This window comes from Phymastichus coffea, unplaced genomic scaffold (assembly GCF_024137745.1).
Source record: "Phymastichus coffea isolate CEN01 unplaced genomic scaffold, Cenicafe_Pcof_1.1 PCOF00036, whole genome shotgun sequence".
NCBI lineage: Eukaryota > Metazoa > Arthropoda > Insecta > Hymenoptera > Eulophidae > Phymastichus > Phymastichus coffea.
The window spans coordinates 36,333-52,261 of NW_026706847.1; the positions used below are offsets into that span (position 1 = coordinate 36,333).

A 15,929-nucleotide genomic window follows, 5' to 3' on the forward strand; every position below is an offset into this window, starting at 1 on the left:
ACGAATCATTCGTGCCGTAATGAGGCACGTTCGACATGCGTATCATACTTGTTAGAGGTCTACCAGTTAAAGGTTTAAAACGAAAGTAAAGCAAGTTCTCGAGTTGACCTTGGAAACCAGATTGACTATAGCAGTCACCTTTCAATATTCCATCGGCGTATAAGACAAACTTCTTATTATGAAATTCCAAACTTTGTATTATTTATTGGAGAAAAATCGACGAGGTGAAGTATAAATAAAACTCACAATTCATAGAATAAAATAGTTTATTATAATCCACAAAAAATCAAGACATTTCCATGATGCCTTTACAATCACTGTTTCATTCAGTCAACAATATAACTGGAGCTCATTCAATATTCAGCATTGTCTTGAAATAAGTCCAATGAGTAATAATCTTATGAATCCTTTATTTCGGATTGGGAAGCAACTTTCGGGATTTACTTGTAATATATGTTTTTTCTTCAAATACCTCTAGAAATCTCTCGATCGCGCCTGTTAGTTCTTCGATTCTTTCACCTAATAAATCAGTATCTGCATATTTACAAATTGAGAAATATGCGAGGATCTGATTGATCTTTACTGCCAATAAAATGTCAAAGAAGCCATAATTGTTCACAGTGGATAGTTTAGTACAGTAAAAAGCATTGTAAATAAAACAACTGCAAAATTTTCGAGATTTATAAACTTGGCAAGGACGGTTAAAGTCGCTATAAAACGATATCTTGTTAAAGTTTGCAATCACTAAGTGTTTGCATGAATATTTCATACAATAAATTATACATTACTTAAAAATTCTGTTGAGTAAAAATAAATATTGCATAACTTGAATATAATTATTCGTCTAGTCTTAACATTTTGTTTAAGTACACGTAAACGATACTCGTATACTGTGATGAATTGATTTTCATTTTAAAGTTTTATAGCTGTTACATCTTGCTTAAGTAGATTAATTATTATGATTACATCTTGCTAACTGTTAATGTTTAGTGTAGTATGCCCCCGTGGAAGTAGATTGTATTTTCTAAATGTTCATTTTGATTAATTGTCTAACGTGAATCTGACAAAAACTTGAAGACCGCTTGTTTCAACTATTTCTAACTAATAAAAGAAATGTGCCAATTTGCTAATATGCTCATTCTACGTAATATACGTATCGAAATGCTTACTCGATCCTTTCAATCATAGAAATTCGTCACTAATAAGCCGCAATTTCGTCTTCAAGCTCGGCACATTTACATTAGTATGCGATCACTAGGAGCTCGTTCGGCGAGCTTTCTACGTACTACACAACCAGATAAACTTTGTGCGTCAAAAACAAACGCATTGATTCGATCAGAGCAATACAATGAAGGAAGTATCCAACATCAAACAATCTCATTGCTTTTGCTTTTCGTGCAAATTCCCAAATAATCCAACGGCACGAATATTTTACGCGCACTTTTACAGAATTCCAGTTGAATTTACATTAAAATTAGTACTATTTATTTTCTTTCAACTATTTGGTTAAGAAAATACACCGGGTTAAACATTTATATCTGATAAAATTAGTCATTGTTTATGCAAGCATAATATTTACGATACATTTACTTTCTGTTTCTATTTTTCAACATTATTTATATTTCACTTACAATTAGAATCATTGAATGTGATCTAACAAGCGAATGAGAAGAACAGTCCACAGGAGAATGAGAGCAAGACAGAGAAAAATTTCACATGTTGTAGTTCATCATTATATTTTTCTTTCTTTCAACGGATTTGGCTTTACAAATATACTTCATAGTTCGTGACATATTTTTCAAACGCAGAACCAAGTAAAATGTGAAATATGCTCTCCTTTAATCAACAATAGGAACAATTAGGTTTTTTTTGAATGGGCAATTTTTATTTGTCAATGTATTTGTGTTTTCAAATGAAAAAAGGAATCATTTAACGATAATTTATTTAAACGGCCAATATTTTATCCTACTTGGTTCTTTCATTATCTTACGTTTTAACATGTTTTTATTTCAATATTTATAAACGTGTTCTCTCAATAGAGAATCAAAAGCTAAAATCTACGTGACGGCCACTAGATTTTTTAAACGAGAACGACAATACAAAAATACTGATTTTCCTACAATAATCGCTTTCATTCTACGCACTACACTAAAGCCCTTGAATCTAATAACGACGCTGAATACAACACTTTGAAAAATTTAGAAACATATCTTTTTAAAAATGTTTTCTGCGCTACATCTTCGATCGAATACATTGTAAAAATATATGTTTACATTTCTCTTGTATAAAAGGAGATAATTTTGACAAATAACATTTTCCATTTTCAAATAAAATTTCTCAATAAATCAAGCGGAGTGATATTAATTAGAATTTTTTATCAAATTGAACATTTATAACTAAAGTACTTTTGTAAATACTTAAAACAATTATTTCAATATATTAATTTCAAATCTGCGTACTACTAATTTTGAACTATACAAATCCTTTTTTTACAATCATAAATACAAATATTAAAAATTTAGTGACTAATCTATAATTTATTTTCTTGTATTTATCGACATTCTAAATTAAATGACGAGATACAATTCTACCAAAGGCATTCCAGCCATACAATATAGGAGTCCACGCAAAATACAAGAAACTTACACGAAGAAAATCACTCAAAAACATTCAGCATCGATTCTTCAAACAAACTAAAAACTACGTACAATTATTAGAAATAAAAATTTTAAGTGATGCTTATTCAGATTTTTAAAGAAACTAATCACCGAGACGAGCTTTGTATAGTATACAAAAAACTTGTAATAGCACTTCAATTTGATAACACATAAACTAATGTTCTCTACTTTAATGATGACAATGCTTATGGCAAGACAAACAAGGAGAAAAAAAAATTTCTCCTAATAGAGCCAATAATCTCTACGTTACATATCGTCAATTATCCGTCACGCTCAAACACTAACATACTTGCAAAGACACGTGAAATACGTACATGTGATCAAGATCAATTGTCTTTTCAAAACATACAAGTCTATATTTGTTTTTTAAAAGTCATCAAAATAATGATCTAGGGGAAAAGGAAATTACCCTTATTAATGAAAACCTTTCTGTCGTAGCTTTGAAAGCAAGAAAAGATGAGACATAAAACAAATGTTTCGATATTAATGCAATGTTATTTATCAAAGTAATACTGTATTATTGCTACTAATCGATACAATACAAAACAAATATTAGATTTATATGCTTTGGCGTTCTAAACTGTTAAGTTTCGTTTATCACTTTTTAAATTCATGTTTTGCATGATGTTTTAAAGATGTTACAAGATCTTACAAATCATCTCTATACAAAAAAGTATGTATGCATTTCGATTTTCAATGTCTCATTCTGTCATTTATCTACTTTTATCACTAAAATGTAGTTTACCATATCAATTTAATAATATATAGTATATTCAGCATCACAGTATGATAGCGCCCTTTAATATTTTTTTTTTAATTGATCGCAGATGACATACTTCACATGTTGCATTCTACGGAGGTCAAAACAAAATATGACTTGAAAAAAAAACTGAATGCGAATTTTATGAATATTTTCCATGTGAACCCATCATTGACAATTGGAATAAAATTTTTTTCAGGGCCAGTAACCTAGATTTGTTATAAACATACCATTAATAATTTTTGTTTTTGAATCAATTTTTTGCTCGTTTTCATATTAAAAATATTCATTCGTTTTTTTTAATTCAACATAAGCCAATATTCTTTTACTATTTTAATTCTTTCTTTGTTTTTTGTTGCTTGTTGCATTCATTTCTTATTTTTTAACAAACTTATACTACGATAACAATCCAATAAAACATTGATGGAATCTACGTCCAATTATTTTCCTCGACTATTTCTGTCACTGAGGTGAATTTACGTATTTATCGAGATTGTTTGAGGTACCGTAAAAGATTAAAAGTAACATATTCTAAAAAAAAAAGGAGTTGATACATTAATATATTAAAAATGGCAAGGATTGCGAAATAGAAAGTTAAGCATGAATCTGTAAAAGCGGCCAACTAATCATTTTTTACAAATTATAATTAGTTATCAAAAATGAACTCAGTTTATTTTGAGAGATGCGAGGATTTTAGTATGTCACAAAATAAATTTTGCATCAAATATGATCAATTTGTTAATTAATTCTCTGTAAATATTTTAAATTACAGTTTTCAGGAGGAGGAAATAAAAAAAATCTAAATCAAATAATTTTTGAGATAGAAATTGCGAGCAAGTACATATATAAAAACATTAAGACTGAATTTATTAAGGTAAACATAAATTTTGCGAATAAAGTCTGTTGACTAAACGTCACACTACTTTCAAATACTTAACTTTACTTGAAAATAAATAATAATATAAAAATACATAAACATTTCATGCTTGAATAAAGTTCTAGTAATTAAAATTAAAAATTTGCACCACTTCAAAAGGGATCGGAATGTTGTGGTTTACTAACTATAATAAAGCGTTTCTCTAATAGAAATTTTTTTAAACTATGCATTGTTATACTTTAACTGTAAAAAAACGTTAACGGCAACTTTTCAATCGTGAAAGTGCAAGGGATACATATTTATAAGTGGAGAAGAAAAACCCTCCTCAATAAATAAGCGAAAGTGCAACGAGATAGTAGACACAAGAATATAATATGCAATAAAAAATATTCATTTGCTTGTTATGCAAATAAAAATCGTGCGAACACGCCAGTCTCAGTCATGTTAATGCTGAGTAAAGATTCAAGTAAAACATTTTTTTTCTCAATATTGAAAATAGAAATATTTTTTATTTCTGTACACAAACTAAAAATATATTATATTATAAAATCAAATTATTATATTGTTAAACAAAATGATTAATTTAAAAATTTGATACCTGTCGAGTAGGTACATAGCATAATAATATCATAACATAAAATTTGGTAAAATAAAATTTTAGGCAATATTTTACTGAAATCTTTTCTCATAAAGTATTTTGAAAGTAATGAGAAAAAGACATAAGCACGAATGCCCGCAGCGGTTGACTAAAGTGTAAATATAAACTTTTTGTTTTGTACTCTTCTATAAATTTTGTCTTACGGTGACTCCATTGAATAATTACATTCACTGGATATCTTTTTCATGAGACGTTACATGATTGCTTCAACAATCACCATTTATCGCCATCCAATAAATATTTTCTTTTTAACGTTATCCAACTTCTATTACAAAAAATTGCATAGAATATGCTTGAAGGACAAGCCTTTAATAAGAAAAAACGGATACAATAATCTTGCGTCTTTTGGCTATGAAAATTAATGTATAAAGTGTGAAGTAATAATTTTTTTTATAAATTCTTCCTTCTGTGCATTGAAGACAAATACTGGTCAAATAAAACATCTTATTGCAAAAAGCTTAGAAATATTCGCATCAGAATAGAAGCAAGTCCTTCAAGGTTTATCATCGTGACTCAACACGATTTTAAAAATTGTTAATCGAAAGACATCATAAAAGCATATTTGCTGTTTCAACACCCTAATTATTCTCTCCTCGTCCTTTTCGGCCTATGACCAGCTCCAGTGACGACTTCATCGCCTCCTCTCGTTTTCTTACCTACCTGCACTTGACTTTGTGCCGTTAACTGTAGCGAAACTGCATGTGTGTTGAGCTTTTCTGCGAGTAACAAATCCTTTAGGCCCTTCATTTTTTGACTGTACAACATTATCCTTGGACTTTCATTCTCGTCCGACTCGATTTCCAAATCAATTTCGCTTAAACCATCGTCGAGGCTATCTTGCGAAGTTGAGGGAGTTGAAATTCCGCAGACTGAAGATGTTGACATTGGCAAGTCGAGCATTGTATCCGCAGGAGCGACGAACGGTTCACCATCACCTTGAAGTAAATAATCTCGATTCAAAATTTTCTCACCACATGCTGCGGCTAGAGCTTGGATTCCAGGATGCATGGGTTCTAGATTCTCAGGTACTTTGGATTCGAGGCTTTTTATAAGATCACGTGTAGCACTGCATCTCTCCTAATAAGAAAAATTTAATCGTTAGTTTAATCAATTTTTTACATTTCTTTTTAAATTAGATTGAGTTAATAAAATTTTAAAGAATTATAAAATTTATAATAAAGAAACCTTCGTTTTGTAGTAGTTGTTATTGTTGTTATTGAGATTTTCATCAGAACTGCCATCCAATTTTTGTTCAGTATAGCAGTCTATCATTACTTGAGCACGAATACTTGCATCAAATTTGGAGATGGTGTTAACAAGTGGTCTAGCCCAACCAATATGTAGAACTGGTGTATTGGCACCTTCTTCCCAATGGCAAATGCCATCATAAAACCTTAGTAAATAGGCAAAACAACGTGGTTGTCGAAGTAAATGATCATCTGCTCTCACTACGTGTGGTATAAGTTCATTGGCAATCTCTAACAATTCCTTGTATATTTCTCCATCGTCTCGACAGTAATTATACCTATAGATTTGATGCATTTTTGTAAATTTCAAGATTTAGTTCAACACTTGTACTAATTTAATTGAAAAACTAATTATTTGCACATTACTTACTTCCTAAGAACATCTGCAGCATCTGCCCATAAAGCAAGAGCATTCACATGCATACCATGCCGATATAGATATCCACCTTGATAAGTATACGGGTAAACATGTGCATTGTCGTAATACTTTCTTGCTGATTGAACAGCTTCCTGTGACCAAATTATTTATAATTAAAAATAAATTTTAAATAAAAATATATATGTAAAAGTATATTGATTATACCTGAAAGAGGCTGATTGGTGCTGGTCGTCCTGGTGTTGGTGCTGCCTCCTCCAATTCCCCAAGATTACCCAGAGCCATTGGGTACTTTTTTAGATGCCCCAAGTCGTACAATAACCAAAGTAGCTCTTGTTGTAACAATGCTACTTCAACAGCATCTGCAGTTGCACTAAAACTGGGATTTATCGCGGACACTATTGTGGCTACTTCCATTGCCCGATCACAAACAACTGCTTGGCCATTCAAGTACACCCATGATTTTGAAGCTACACCAGCATCAACTGGTTGTCCTCGCTTGTCTTCATTTCCTTTCCCTATAAAATAATTTAAAAATGAAACATTAATATCATGAATTTTACCAAAAAGATTCCGTAAGAAGCACATTATCAAACTAAAGTTGTACCATGCCATGTCACTTCTGCTGTTTCTTGACCATTTTCTCCAAAAACAACCCAAGCATGGTCTTCTGAAAGGGCAAGATGCACATCGTTAAAACCCAAAACTTGACAACCAGCGACTACAGCAAATGCAGCTCCAAAACAGTCCAATTTGTATAATGTCAAGTAACTGTATATACTTTGCAAATGTGCATGGTCTTTGTTATAGTTTCTTGATAAATAATTCCAAATACTATCTGATACCTTTTTTACCAGTTCTCTTGTGGCATACTTAGTATTATAAACTGATAGATCCACTGCATTTTTTATCAATGACGTAAACTTTGTGTACATTGATTCAGCTTTCTCAAAATCCACAGGTGGGAGTTTGGATTCATCATAACCAGTAGCTTCATCAGGTTCGATATTTCTATTGCAGGTGAGAGGATTTTCTATTGCTCCGACAATGATTGAGAGCAGAGCAAGATCTGGCTCTGCACTATTCTCCAGTTGATTCTGGAAGATTTGCACAACGGAAGATATAGTTTGCAAAGGGAAGAGTCCCTTGTCCTCTTCGAGAAACCCAACCATGATGATGGATTACATTAAGTAAGCAAGAACTAATTAGCATCTGCTTGTAATCTGAAAAAAGTTAACTTTTTATCTAAAAACTATTAAAATAATATCTTATACACAACAAATAACTCACACAGGCCTATTTTGATTGTCAATATTTTTTATTTATAATTTGAAGCAGTTGGCATTCAAATTGTGAAATTGGAACTCGCACTGCGAATCTAAAAAATTTTCAGAAATCTAGGAAACGGGAGTGAAAATAGTTCGGTCCATTCTCGAGCTTTCGAAGACTAGCGCCAGAGTAGACGACAGGTAAGATATGCGCGCGCGAATAAGGGCCGCCGTGCGACAGCCAGACAGACGTATGTATGCAGAAGCGGATGAACAGTCGAGTACTAGAGCCTACTGCGAGCGCGGGAGAAAGACAACTGCGAGAGGCAGACGGAGAGTGAGCGAGAAAGACCTCGAAGATACGATATTTTTTCGGCATAAAACGGACGGCGGCTACGACGAAAGGTTACCTTGGCCTCGCGCTCTTTTCTGTCCCTCTCCCGCTGTTCTTATTTTCGCGCGCCGCGGCGACTGCAGCTGCCCGAAGGCCGCGAGTTCGCCGAAAAATACCGGCTCCCTTTGAGGGTAGGACAGACAGACCGCGAACGGCAAAAGGCAGCCGGGAAGCACGGTCGTAGGGCAAAACTAGACGGGGCCCGCTGGTAAAAGTTGCAGATACTCACTTTAGCGAGATGTGTTGCGTTGGCCTAGTTGGTCAACGGCCCGGAGTCGTTGCATCTGAGCAGCTGCTGACATCCACGCGCAGGATCGTCTCTTTGTCTTTCTCGTTGGATGAGAGCGAGAGAACGAATGCTGCTGCTGCGCGTAATGTAGCTCGTCCGGCGCGCGCGATGTACGATACTCACGTACGACTGTAAGCCGTGCTACGCACTGTACAACACTAGCGATCCCGTGTGTTTTTCCTCTGTCTCTGTTACTCGCTCGACAAGAGAGATAGTTGACTTGCCTCGGCGGCTGGCGGCGCGCCACTGCCGCTCTCTTTTTTTAACTGCTCGTGGAAGAGCGAGCGAGAGAGAATACACTAACACATCGATAGAGCGCTGCGCACTTTTTACACGTGTCCCGTGTATTTACGCACTACTACGCAGCAGCAGCTGCCGCTGCGCGAGAGCCGCGCGAGAGTTCAAGCTTGCGCGCGAGAGCGCGCGTGCCGAACGTTCAACCAACGGTATTCACCTGTGTTGGTGTGGCTGAGCCGAGCGGCCAACAGCTATAAGTATCAGTGCTACGGACGAGCTAAGGATGTGTGTGGGTTGCGCAGAAAGCCGACGATCATGGCCCCTTGCACACTCTCTGCGTCTCTCACTCTCCCACTTGATGGGGCGTTGGACATGTGTAGCTTTATTGGATTTGCAATGAGACATTAAGCCAGCGCCAGGTGTTTTTAGCTTCGCGTTTCCTTTCCTTTCTTTTCGTTTTGGCTTCCGATCCCATCATATTATATGCATGACTCATTCGCGCGATCCGCGTTTTTCCCCAATATTACATTTGCGTCGTTGTCTAAATCATCGTCCTTGTTTTTAGTGCTATTACTGCGCACTATCCTGCTTGAATTCCCAAAAAAATGGGAAAAACAAAAACATTGCAATATTTAGTGCAATGCGACTGACATATTTATTCTGCAAATTGGTGCGCTTCTTAATCATGCATGTGATAATTAATTCATTATTAGAGTCTATTCGATTGAACAATTGACTGCTAATCATTTATCATTAATCATTTTTGATCGAGCCACTGGTAGAGTGATTTATGGATTGCAATAGTTCATTGACAACAACAATAACTTTCATCTACAATTAGTGATTTATAACAAGACAATTAACAAAAATTCATGTTAATGCGATTTCGAACGCTCTATTTTTAGAATTTGACAAAAGCATTTCAAAACGTAATTTGGAGCAGTCAACCTAAAGCCGGCTGATTAGTCAAAAATTTATCCGAACAAATTAAAACAATTAACCCCAACCACTCAATCGTCTAATAATGTTTAATGGTAGTTGCTATCAAAACATGATAATCATAAAGATTTGAGAGAGACAGAGAGAGAGAGAGATAGAGAGAGAGAGAGCAGAAGCATAGATAAACATAGCGAATGGAAATGTTTATTCAGAAAACGCAATGTAGAGTGTATATATATACATACACTCGTAAGTCGGCGGCGCAGTGATCAGGTAAGTGAGCGAGCAAGCAAGCAAGTAAAGTCAGGCGGCGCGATGTTATAGGCGGACGGCGGCGGTATGAGTATTAAACGAGCAATGAGCGTAAAAAGGTCTCTCTCTCTCTCTCTCTCTCTCTCTCTGGCTTGGTAAGGCTTGTTTTTCACGGCGCGACGCGCAGATTTTTCGCCTCGGCGTGCACGTGTGTGTGTGTGTGTGTGTGCGTGTGTATGTGCACGTGCGCGCGCGCGCGTGTATGCGCGGGAGCCAGCAACAGTCGGCGAGTACTCGCGCACTCTCGTGCGCAGAGCAGTTGTCCTTTTCTTTCTGTCTCTCTCTCTCTCTCTCTCTCGCTCGCGCGCCCTTTTACAACGAGAGCGCAGCGAATGCAGGATATGAAGGCGTCTCGCTTGCGCGCGGCCCCGACACTTCTAGAATAATCGGAATGCGCACGTAGCATTGCAATTGGCCGCTTTTTCGCCATGCCAGTGCCGGCGGTGGGGGTGCAGCCGGCTGCCGCAGCCGTTTCGCTTTTTTGTTTTGTTGCTTTGCATTCGCGCGCGCGCGCGAAAGAGAGAGAGAGAGAGACAGAGCGGATTATTGATTTATACCACTCGGCGACGACAACGACGACTACTCGCCCTGAGCGAGGACAACTGCCACCGCATACGGCCAAGTCTATCATGCTGTATATACATGCGTATTTACGCGTCGTCGATGTCGTTATGCGCGCTCCGCCCGAAAAAGGAGAAAGAAACGGATTATATTGTTTTCCTGCCGCGGACGGAAAGAAAGAGCTGTGTCAAACCCCCTCCCTTTCCCACGGGTTTTTATCGCGCGGCTCGAGGAAATCCCGCTAAAGAGACACGTGGAGAGCTTTTGCGTAGGGGCGATCAAATGGTTAGCTCCTTGCTTTGTTACGGAATTACCCGTCTCTCTCTCTCTCTCTCCCTCCCACCCTTCCAAGCGCGCTTGCTGATGTGTTTGGGGTGGAAAAGCCCAATCGCTTTGTGTTCGCTCAAACCGTTAAATTGGAGCGGCTTCTTTGTTATGTTCTGCCAAATAACATATAATATGACTTTTTTGCTTTTCCTGCCTTTCAACGACTTATTTAATGGAGTTTCGCGAGTTATTCATTATATAATCCGATAAAGCCTTTAGGCTATTGCGCAAAAAGTGAAATCTTTCTCGGCGACTCTTTTTTGACATGCCTATCAAAGTTAGTCGAAAAATAAATCAGTTATTTACTTATTTGCAATTATGTTAGATTGTACAAATAGCTTCACTTTTCGATTGGAGTTGTTATGCGAATTTGAAAAACAAAAAACAATCCAAGTTAACTGTTTAGATCTTTCTCTCTCTCTCTCTTATTTGATTCATATTTTATGCACGATACTACGTTTTCCTTATAAATATTATAAATTAGAATAACTTGGTAGTGTATTTGCTAATGCTCCAATTTTTTTCATGGAATTTTATGCATTGTTTATTTGAGTTAGTGACGAATAAATAAAAGTAAAAGTTTGATAAAAAAATTATTTTTCTTGGACATATACGACGTACATGTATTATGCAGAGGCTTTTTGGATACTGAAACTGACTGCCCTTGTCGTAATGAATTTAACTTCCAACAAGTTTTTGATGATATGCAAGCATTTACTTCGTGTTTTTTTCTTCAATTCTAAATTTAACAACTTACTTAAATGCTCGACACTTTTGTGACGTTCTCACCTTATAATGTAGCAGAGGGAAACTATATTCGAAAATAACATATTATCATTTGTATCAAGTCGAAGCTTTGAATTATAGCGGGTGAACAGTGCGCGCGCACTTCTGCGTGGAAGTCCAGTGCGCAGATAGTTTTAATATGGCGCTATTCAATAAAAACAATATATTATTCTGTTCTTTTTCCAAATAAAACAAAATCAACTTTTATATATCTCTGAACTCAGCTTCATAATTGTTATAAAGCAGGATAAAATAAGATCATAGGAACGTATTAGTATAGCAAGTAAAATGAAAGTTACTATAACCAGTAAGTACTTTTCTTATGTTGAATTGTATATAAAGAGAAAGTTGTCACTATTAATCGACGAAAATTAAAGTTTTTTTATATCCGTCATAATAATTTTTTCGTGAAAAATCATTTCTACGATACTATTATTATCTAATAATATTTTAATCGGCATGAACAAAGTATCGTACGCAAGTAATTTATTGGTTATGTTTTGATAAGTTAACCGATAAAAATATATTTGCCCTATTAATATATTCTGTTGTTTTTGTATTGATATATTACGTTTCATAACAAATAACTCAACATAGAATAGTAATTTATGCACTACTTAATTTCTAAAAATTTCCACCTATGAAATAGAATAACATCGGCTGAACATTGTCGCCTATCAAATCAAAATCTTTAATTTTTAATGCTCCGGTCATAAGTTTCAATTGAACATATTCAAAGAAATAAGCTAAACATTAATAGGAACATAAGTAAAAATTTGGTCGATGATAACATCTGAATGAACTGCACGTTGGTAAAGTAAAGTCCTAACGACAAACTTGACGAACAGGCTGGAGAGGCGTCGCCACCTGGCGTTGGATCGCCAATGACGACAACTGCGGTATTTGCCGGATGCCGTTCGATGCAAGCTGCCCCGACTGCAAAATGCCCGGCGACGATTGCCCCTTAGGTAATAGTACGACAAACGTTTATCTAATTCTCTGGAAGGTTGTTTTCGCCGCTTGTTTCCTCGATATTGCATGCACATTGCTGCTCTCTCTCCCTATCCCTCTCTCTCTTTCTGTCTCTCTCTCTCTCTCTTTCTGTCTCTCTCTGTCTCTGTCTCTGTCTCTGTCTCTCTCTCCTTCTCTCTCCGCGTGCCTTGTACAATTTGCAGATAAAGGCGCTCCACTGCGTGTTTTCATTTTTTATGTAACAGCACTTAAATCATCGCACATGCAGTTTTCCAAGCGGATGAGATCGCCTGCGCCGATAGATATGTTTATAACGTGTCTTTATATGCGTTTCAATCTTTGCGATTAGAAAGCGAAGATACGATCTACAGTCGTTAATTTGCTATTGTTACCTAGTTATAAAAAAGAACACGGCTAATAGTTTTTTTTTCCTCGAAAATCGTTATGCTAATGGCAGAGAATGAAAGTGGTAATAAATAAATTGAAAGATATCTAGGTAGAAATCGACTACTGGACGTATAGCCTTATAATCCGCTGATAAGCACGGTGTAACTTCATTATCTTCAGTCAGTTGATCACGAGAAACGGTCGTTTCGTAATGCCCGGAAAACGCGATGTATTTTTTGCCGTTGCTCAAGGTTAACATCGCGCGGTTCTGCAAATAGCCCGGGCCCGACGGTGCGTGGAATAACGTTAATGTTGATCGTGCGAAAGCGTCGAATCGGAAGGGAAGGTCTCGGTGAGGCGCCCCTCCCCCCTGCCTGAGAGAATTCAAAGCGATCCACGACTCCGTGGGCAGCTGTCAGCAAACGCAGCGCGCACGCGGGACACAATTCGCATCGCGCCCATCTGCGCGCGGCGCGCGCGCATGCGAGCAGCGCGATATCGATCGGGGCTGCGGGATTGTTTTGGCCTCACCCCTACCCCTCGCGTCGCGGCGCCCGACGCAGTTTCGAGAGCGCCGGTCTCGCCGTTGCATTGCGTGACACGCATTTATTTTTTTTTTTGTCTTTCTGTTTGCGCAGTGTGGGGCCAGTGCTCGCATTGCTTCCACATCCACTGTATCATGAAGTGGCTGAACTCGCAGCAGACGAGCTTGTTGTGCCCCATGTGTCGACAAGAGTGGAAATTCAAGGAGTAAAGTTGTCGCCCGTCAAAGCCCGTTGTCCCCTCCAGGTGTCAGCACGCAGCAGTCCGACTTGCCGGTAAGTCTTCTTCCCTTTTTTTAATTTTTTTATTACCTCCTTTATCACGTGCCTCACCTCGGTTTGCCTCTGCCTTTGCACCGCCGGCACTGAGATTCCACCGAGATATAATTTGCTTTTGTCTTCGGCAGTGCGTGTACGTGCAATGCTTTGATTGCTAATAAGTTTATAATGAGGCGTTGTGTTTTTTAGGTCAAGTGCGCGTGGAATCAGTGGCCAGAACATCGACCGTAATGTCTGGTTTTTCTCAAAATAAGTTTCGTTTCAGATGTAGGCTATTGTGATGATCGAGATATCTTGCCAGATTTTCAAGAATAGTATTGTTTTGATTGGCTCGAAATTCCGTGCGGCAAGACGTTGGCCATTTGAATCAGTAGCGATATAAACGATAGAAAAAGGATCAATTTTAATTCGCTATTCGTACTTTTAATAAACATATTATGACGTGATAGTATTGTTGTCATGATACAATAATTTCCAGGTATCATTCTTGATTTATTGTCCAGAAATATTCTCATGCATTAAAAAAAAAATGAGGAGGTACAATTTCTTGGCAGCAGTTCGCAATCTGTTATTACATAAAATACAGTGTTAGAATAGACAATTGACTCGGAATGTTATTGAGCCGAGTCACTTTACATAAGTATACAAAACATCGGTAAAAAAGTTTTGATCGCTCTACACCTTTTATTCAGCTTACGTAAGTCCCACAAGCGCAGCTTTTAAAATAAAATAAACAACACTTTTTTATGACAATGAGCTCGCAAGTTTAATTTATTTGCGTCGATTAGAATGAGAAAAAATAACAGCAGGTACAACTGTGAAACTTATGTTCTCTTGTTCAATCCAAATCACTTTTTGGGGCAACTTTGTAATACAAGCTATTACGAAGTGGAGTGTAACAAACAATTTCAATTGCACGCGAGCGCACGTGAAAGAGGTATGACCACTTTCGAATGTGAGTTATTAATGGACATCGGATAGGTTATGTATATATATGTACAACCACAAGGGGAGCAATATAAGCTGTTACATAACGATTTTATCCTTGTTTTATTTTTTTTTATTTTACTTTTCTCACGTTTGCTTGTAAAATGCATTTAGGGCTAAACTTTCGGCAGCAAAATAGTCACGCGTTCAACATGTGTTTTGAATTTTGATAGCTGTTGCAATACTTCGAAACCTTATATATATCATGGCAATACGGCTGCATTGTACGATTTCTGTGTACATTTATTCTTCACTGAAATTTCATTATGCGGGAGGAGGGTGCACGTGTACTTGTCACGACAAAGCTTAAATTTTATATACGTGTCAATGTAAAGACAGGCTTTTATTCTAAATCTGATAATCACGGATAACGTATTTGATACGAGAAGCAGTAAATAATTATTTTTCTTTTATTTTTTGCAGAATGAGAACAAGGTACTGGTTTATAGAATTATTGCTGCTATGTACGGCCATAATTAACGAGAAAAATTGCACAACACTTAAAACAGATTTCTATAAATAATGTCTTGCTATGTGGAAAAAACATTAGTCAAGGTTTGCAATTGTAAATTGAGCGACCACTCGATACGTGTATATGTGCGTGCCAATATCCCATATTGTTATTGTCCGTGTTTTTATCGAACTATAATGTAAATTTAAAAAATTTAATGAAAGGACGAAATATACATCAGTTTAGTTAAAATTCCGACTATCATTACGAGCCCCAAATAAATAACAAGCCGTCAACGATCAACCGAACGTCTTCATCATCGAGATCACCATTATAAGATCCGTGCGAAATCTAGTCTTGGGTAAATATAGTTGGGTAAGAGAGCGAGCGGGCACTATTATCTCATAATTAGGAACACGTTTAGCCCATCGTCTCTCTGTCTCTCTCGCAATTCATGCGGCGCGGAAGCGCAAGCCTTCGAAATTTATTGTCTAGCGGGCAAACAAAGGCTCTGGCGGACAATGATTCGCGCGTGCCACAGAGAGAAAGGGGGGGGGGGCAAGCAGTCGTCAGAGGCAATGTGTACGCGACTCAATCATCGT

At 36.9% G+C, this 15,929-nt stretch overlaps 2 protein-coding genes across 5 annotated transcripts; one reads left to right on the plus strand and one right to left on the minus strand.

Annotated features, from left to right (window-relative positions):
- Positions 1-256: 256 nt before the first annotated feature.
- LOC131663613 (menin) lies at positions 257-10,400 on the minus strand. 3 transcript variants are annotated; one of them, XM_058934097.1, is made up of 7 exons: positions 9,969-10,400; positions 8,488-9,369; positions 7,204-7,819; positions 6,804-7,114; positions 6,591-6,730; positions 6,159-6,498; positions 257-6,050 (listed from the first exon to the last, which is right to left on the minus strand). In XM_058934097.1, exons 3-7 carry the CDS (start codon positions 7,766-7,768, stop codon positions 5,556-5,558), a joined length of 1,851 nt encoding a protein of 616 aa, XP_058790080.1. In that variant the 5' UTR covers positions 7,769-7,819; positions 8,488-9,369; positions 9,969-10,400; the 3' UTR covers positions 257-5,555. The 3 variants fall into 3 exon arrangements, with proteins under 3 accessions (XP_058790080.1, XP_058790081.1, XP_058790079.1); XM_058934098.1 differs by having other exon boundaries at positions 8,488-9,372; XM_058934096.1 differs by having other exon boundaries at positions 8,488-10,400.
- Positions 10,401-11,506: 1,106 nt separating this feature from the next.
- Positions 11,507-15,578, plus strand: LOC131663615 (anaphase-promoting complex subunit 11). Of its 2 annotated transcripts, none has more exons than XM_058934101.1 (4): positions 11,507-12,016; positions 12,558-12,677; positions 13,707-13,886; positions 14,079-15,292. In XM_058934101.1, the coding sequence occupies exons 1-3, from the start codon at positions 11,998-12,000 to the stop codon at positions 13,820-13,822; spliced, it is 255 nt and encodes an 84-aa protein (XP_058790084.1). In that variant the 5' UTR covers positions 11,507-11,997; the 3' UTR covers positions 13,823-13,886; positions 14,079-15,292. The 2 variants fall into 2 exon arrangements, with proteins under 2 accessions (XP_058790084.1, XP_058790083.1); XM_058934100.1 differs by lacking the exon at positions 14,079-15,292 and adding an exon at positions 15,300-15,578 and having other exon boundaries at positions 11,512-12,016.
- Positions 15,579-15,929: the final 351 nt, after the last annotated feature.

Excerpts from the sequence above, each read along its gene's own strand:
- LOC131663613 (XM_058934097.1), bottom strand. The coding sequence starts at position 7,768 with ATGGTTGGGTTTCTCGAAGAGGACAAGGGACTCTTCCCTTTGCAAACT. Across the intron at positions 6,731-6,803 it reads CACCAATCAGCCTCTTTCAG|GAAGCTGTTCAATCAGCAAG; the intron begins GTATAATCAATA and ends ATTTGGTCACAG. Across the intron at positions 6,051-6,158 it reads ACAACTACTACAAAACGAAG|GAGAGATGCAGTGCTACACG; the intron begins GTTTCTTTATTA and ends TTTTCTTATTAG.
- LOC131663615 (XM_058934101.1), top strand. Across the intron at positions 12,678-13,706 it reads CGGCGACGATTGCCCCTTAG|TGTGGGGCCAGTGCTCGCAT; the intron begins GTAATAGTACGA and ends CTGTTTGCGCAG.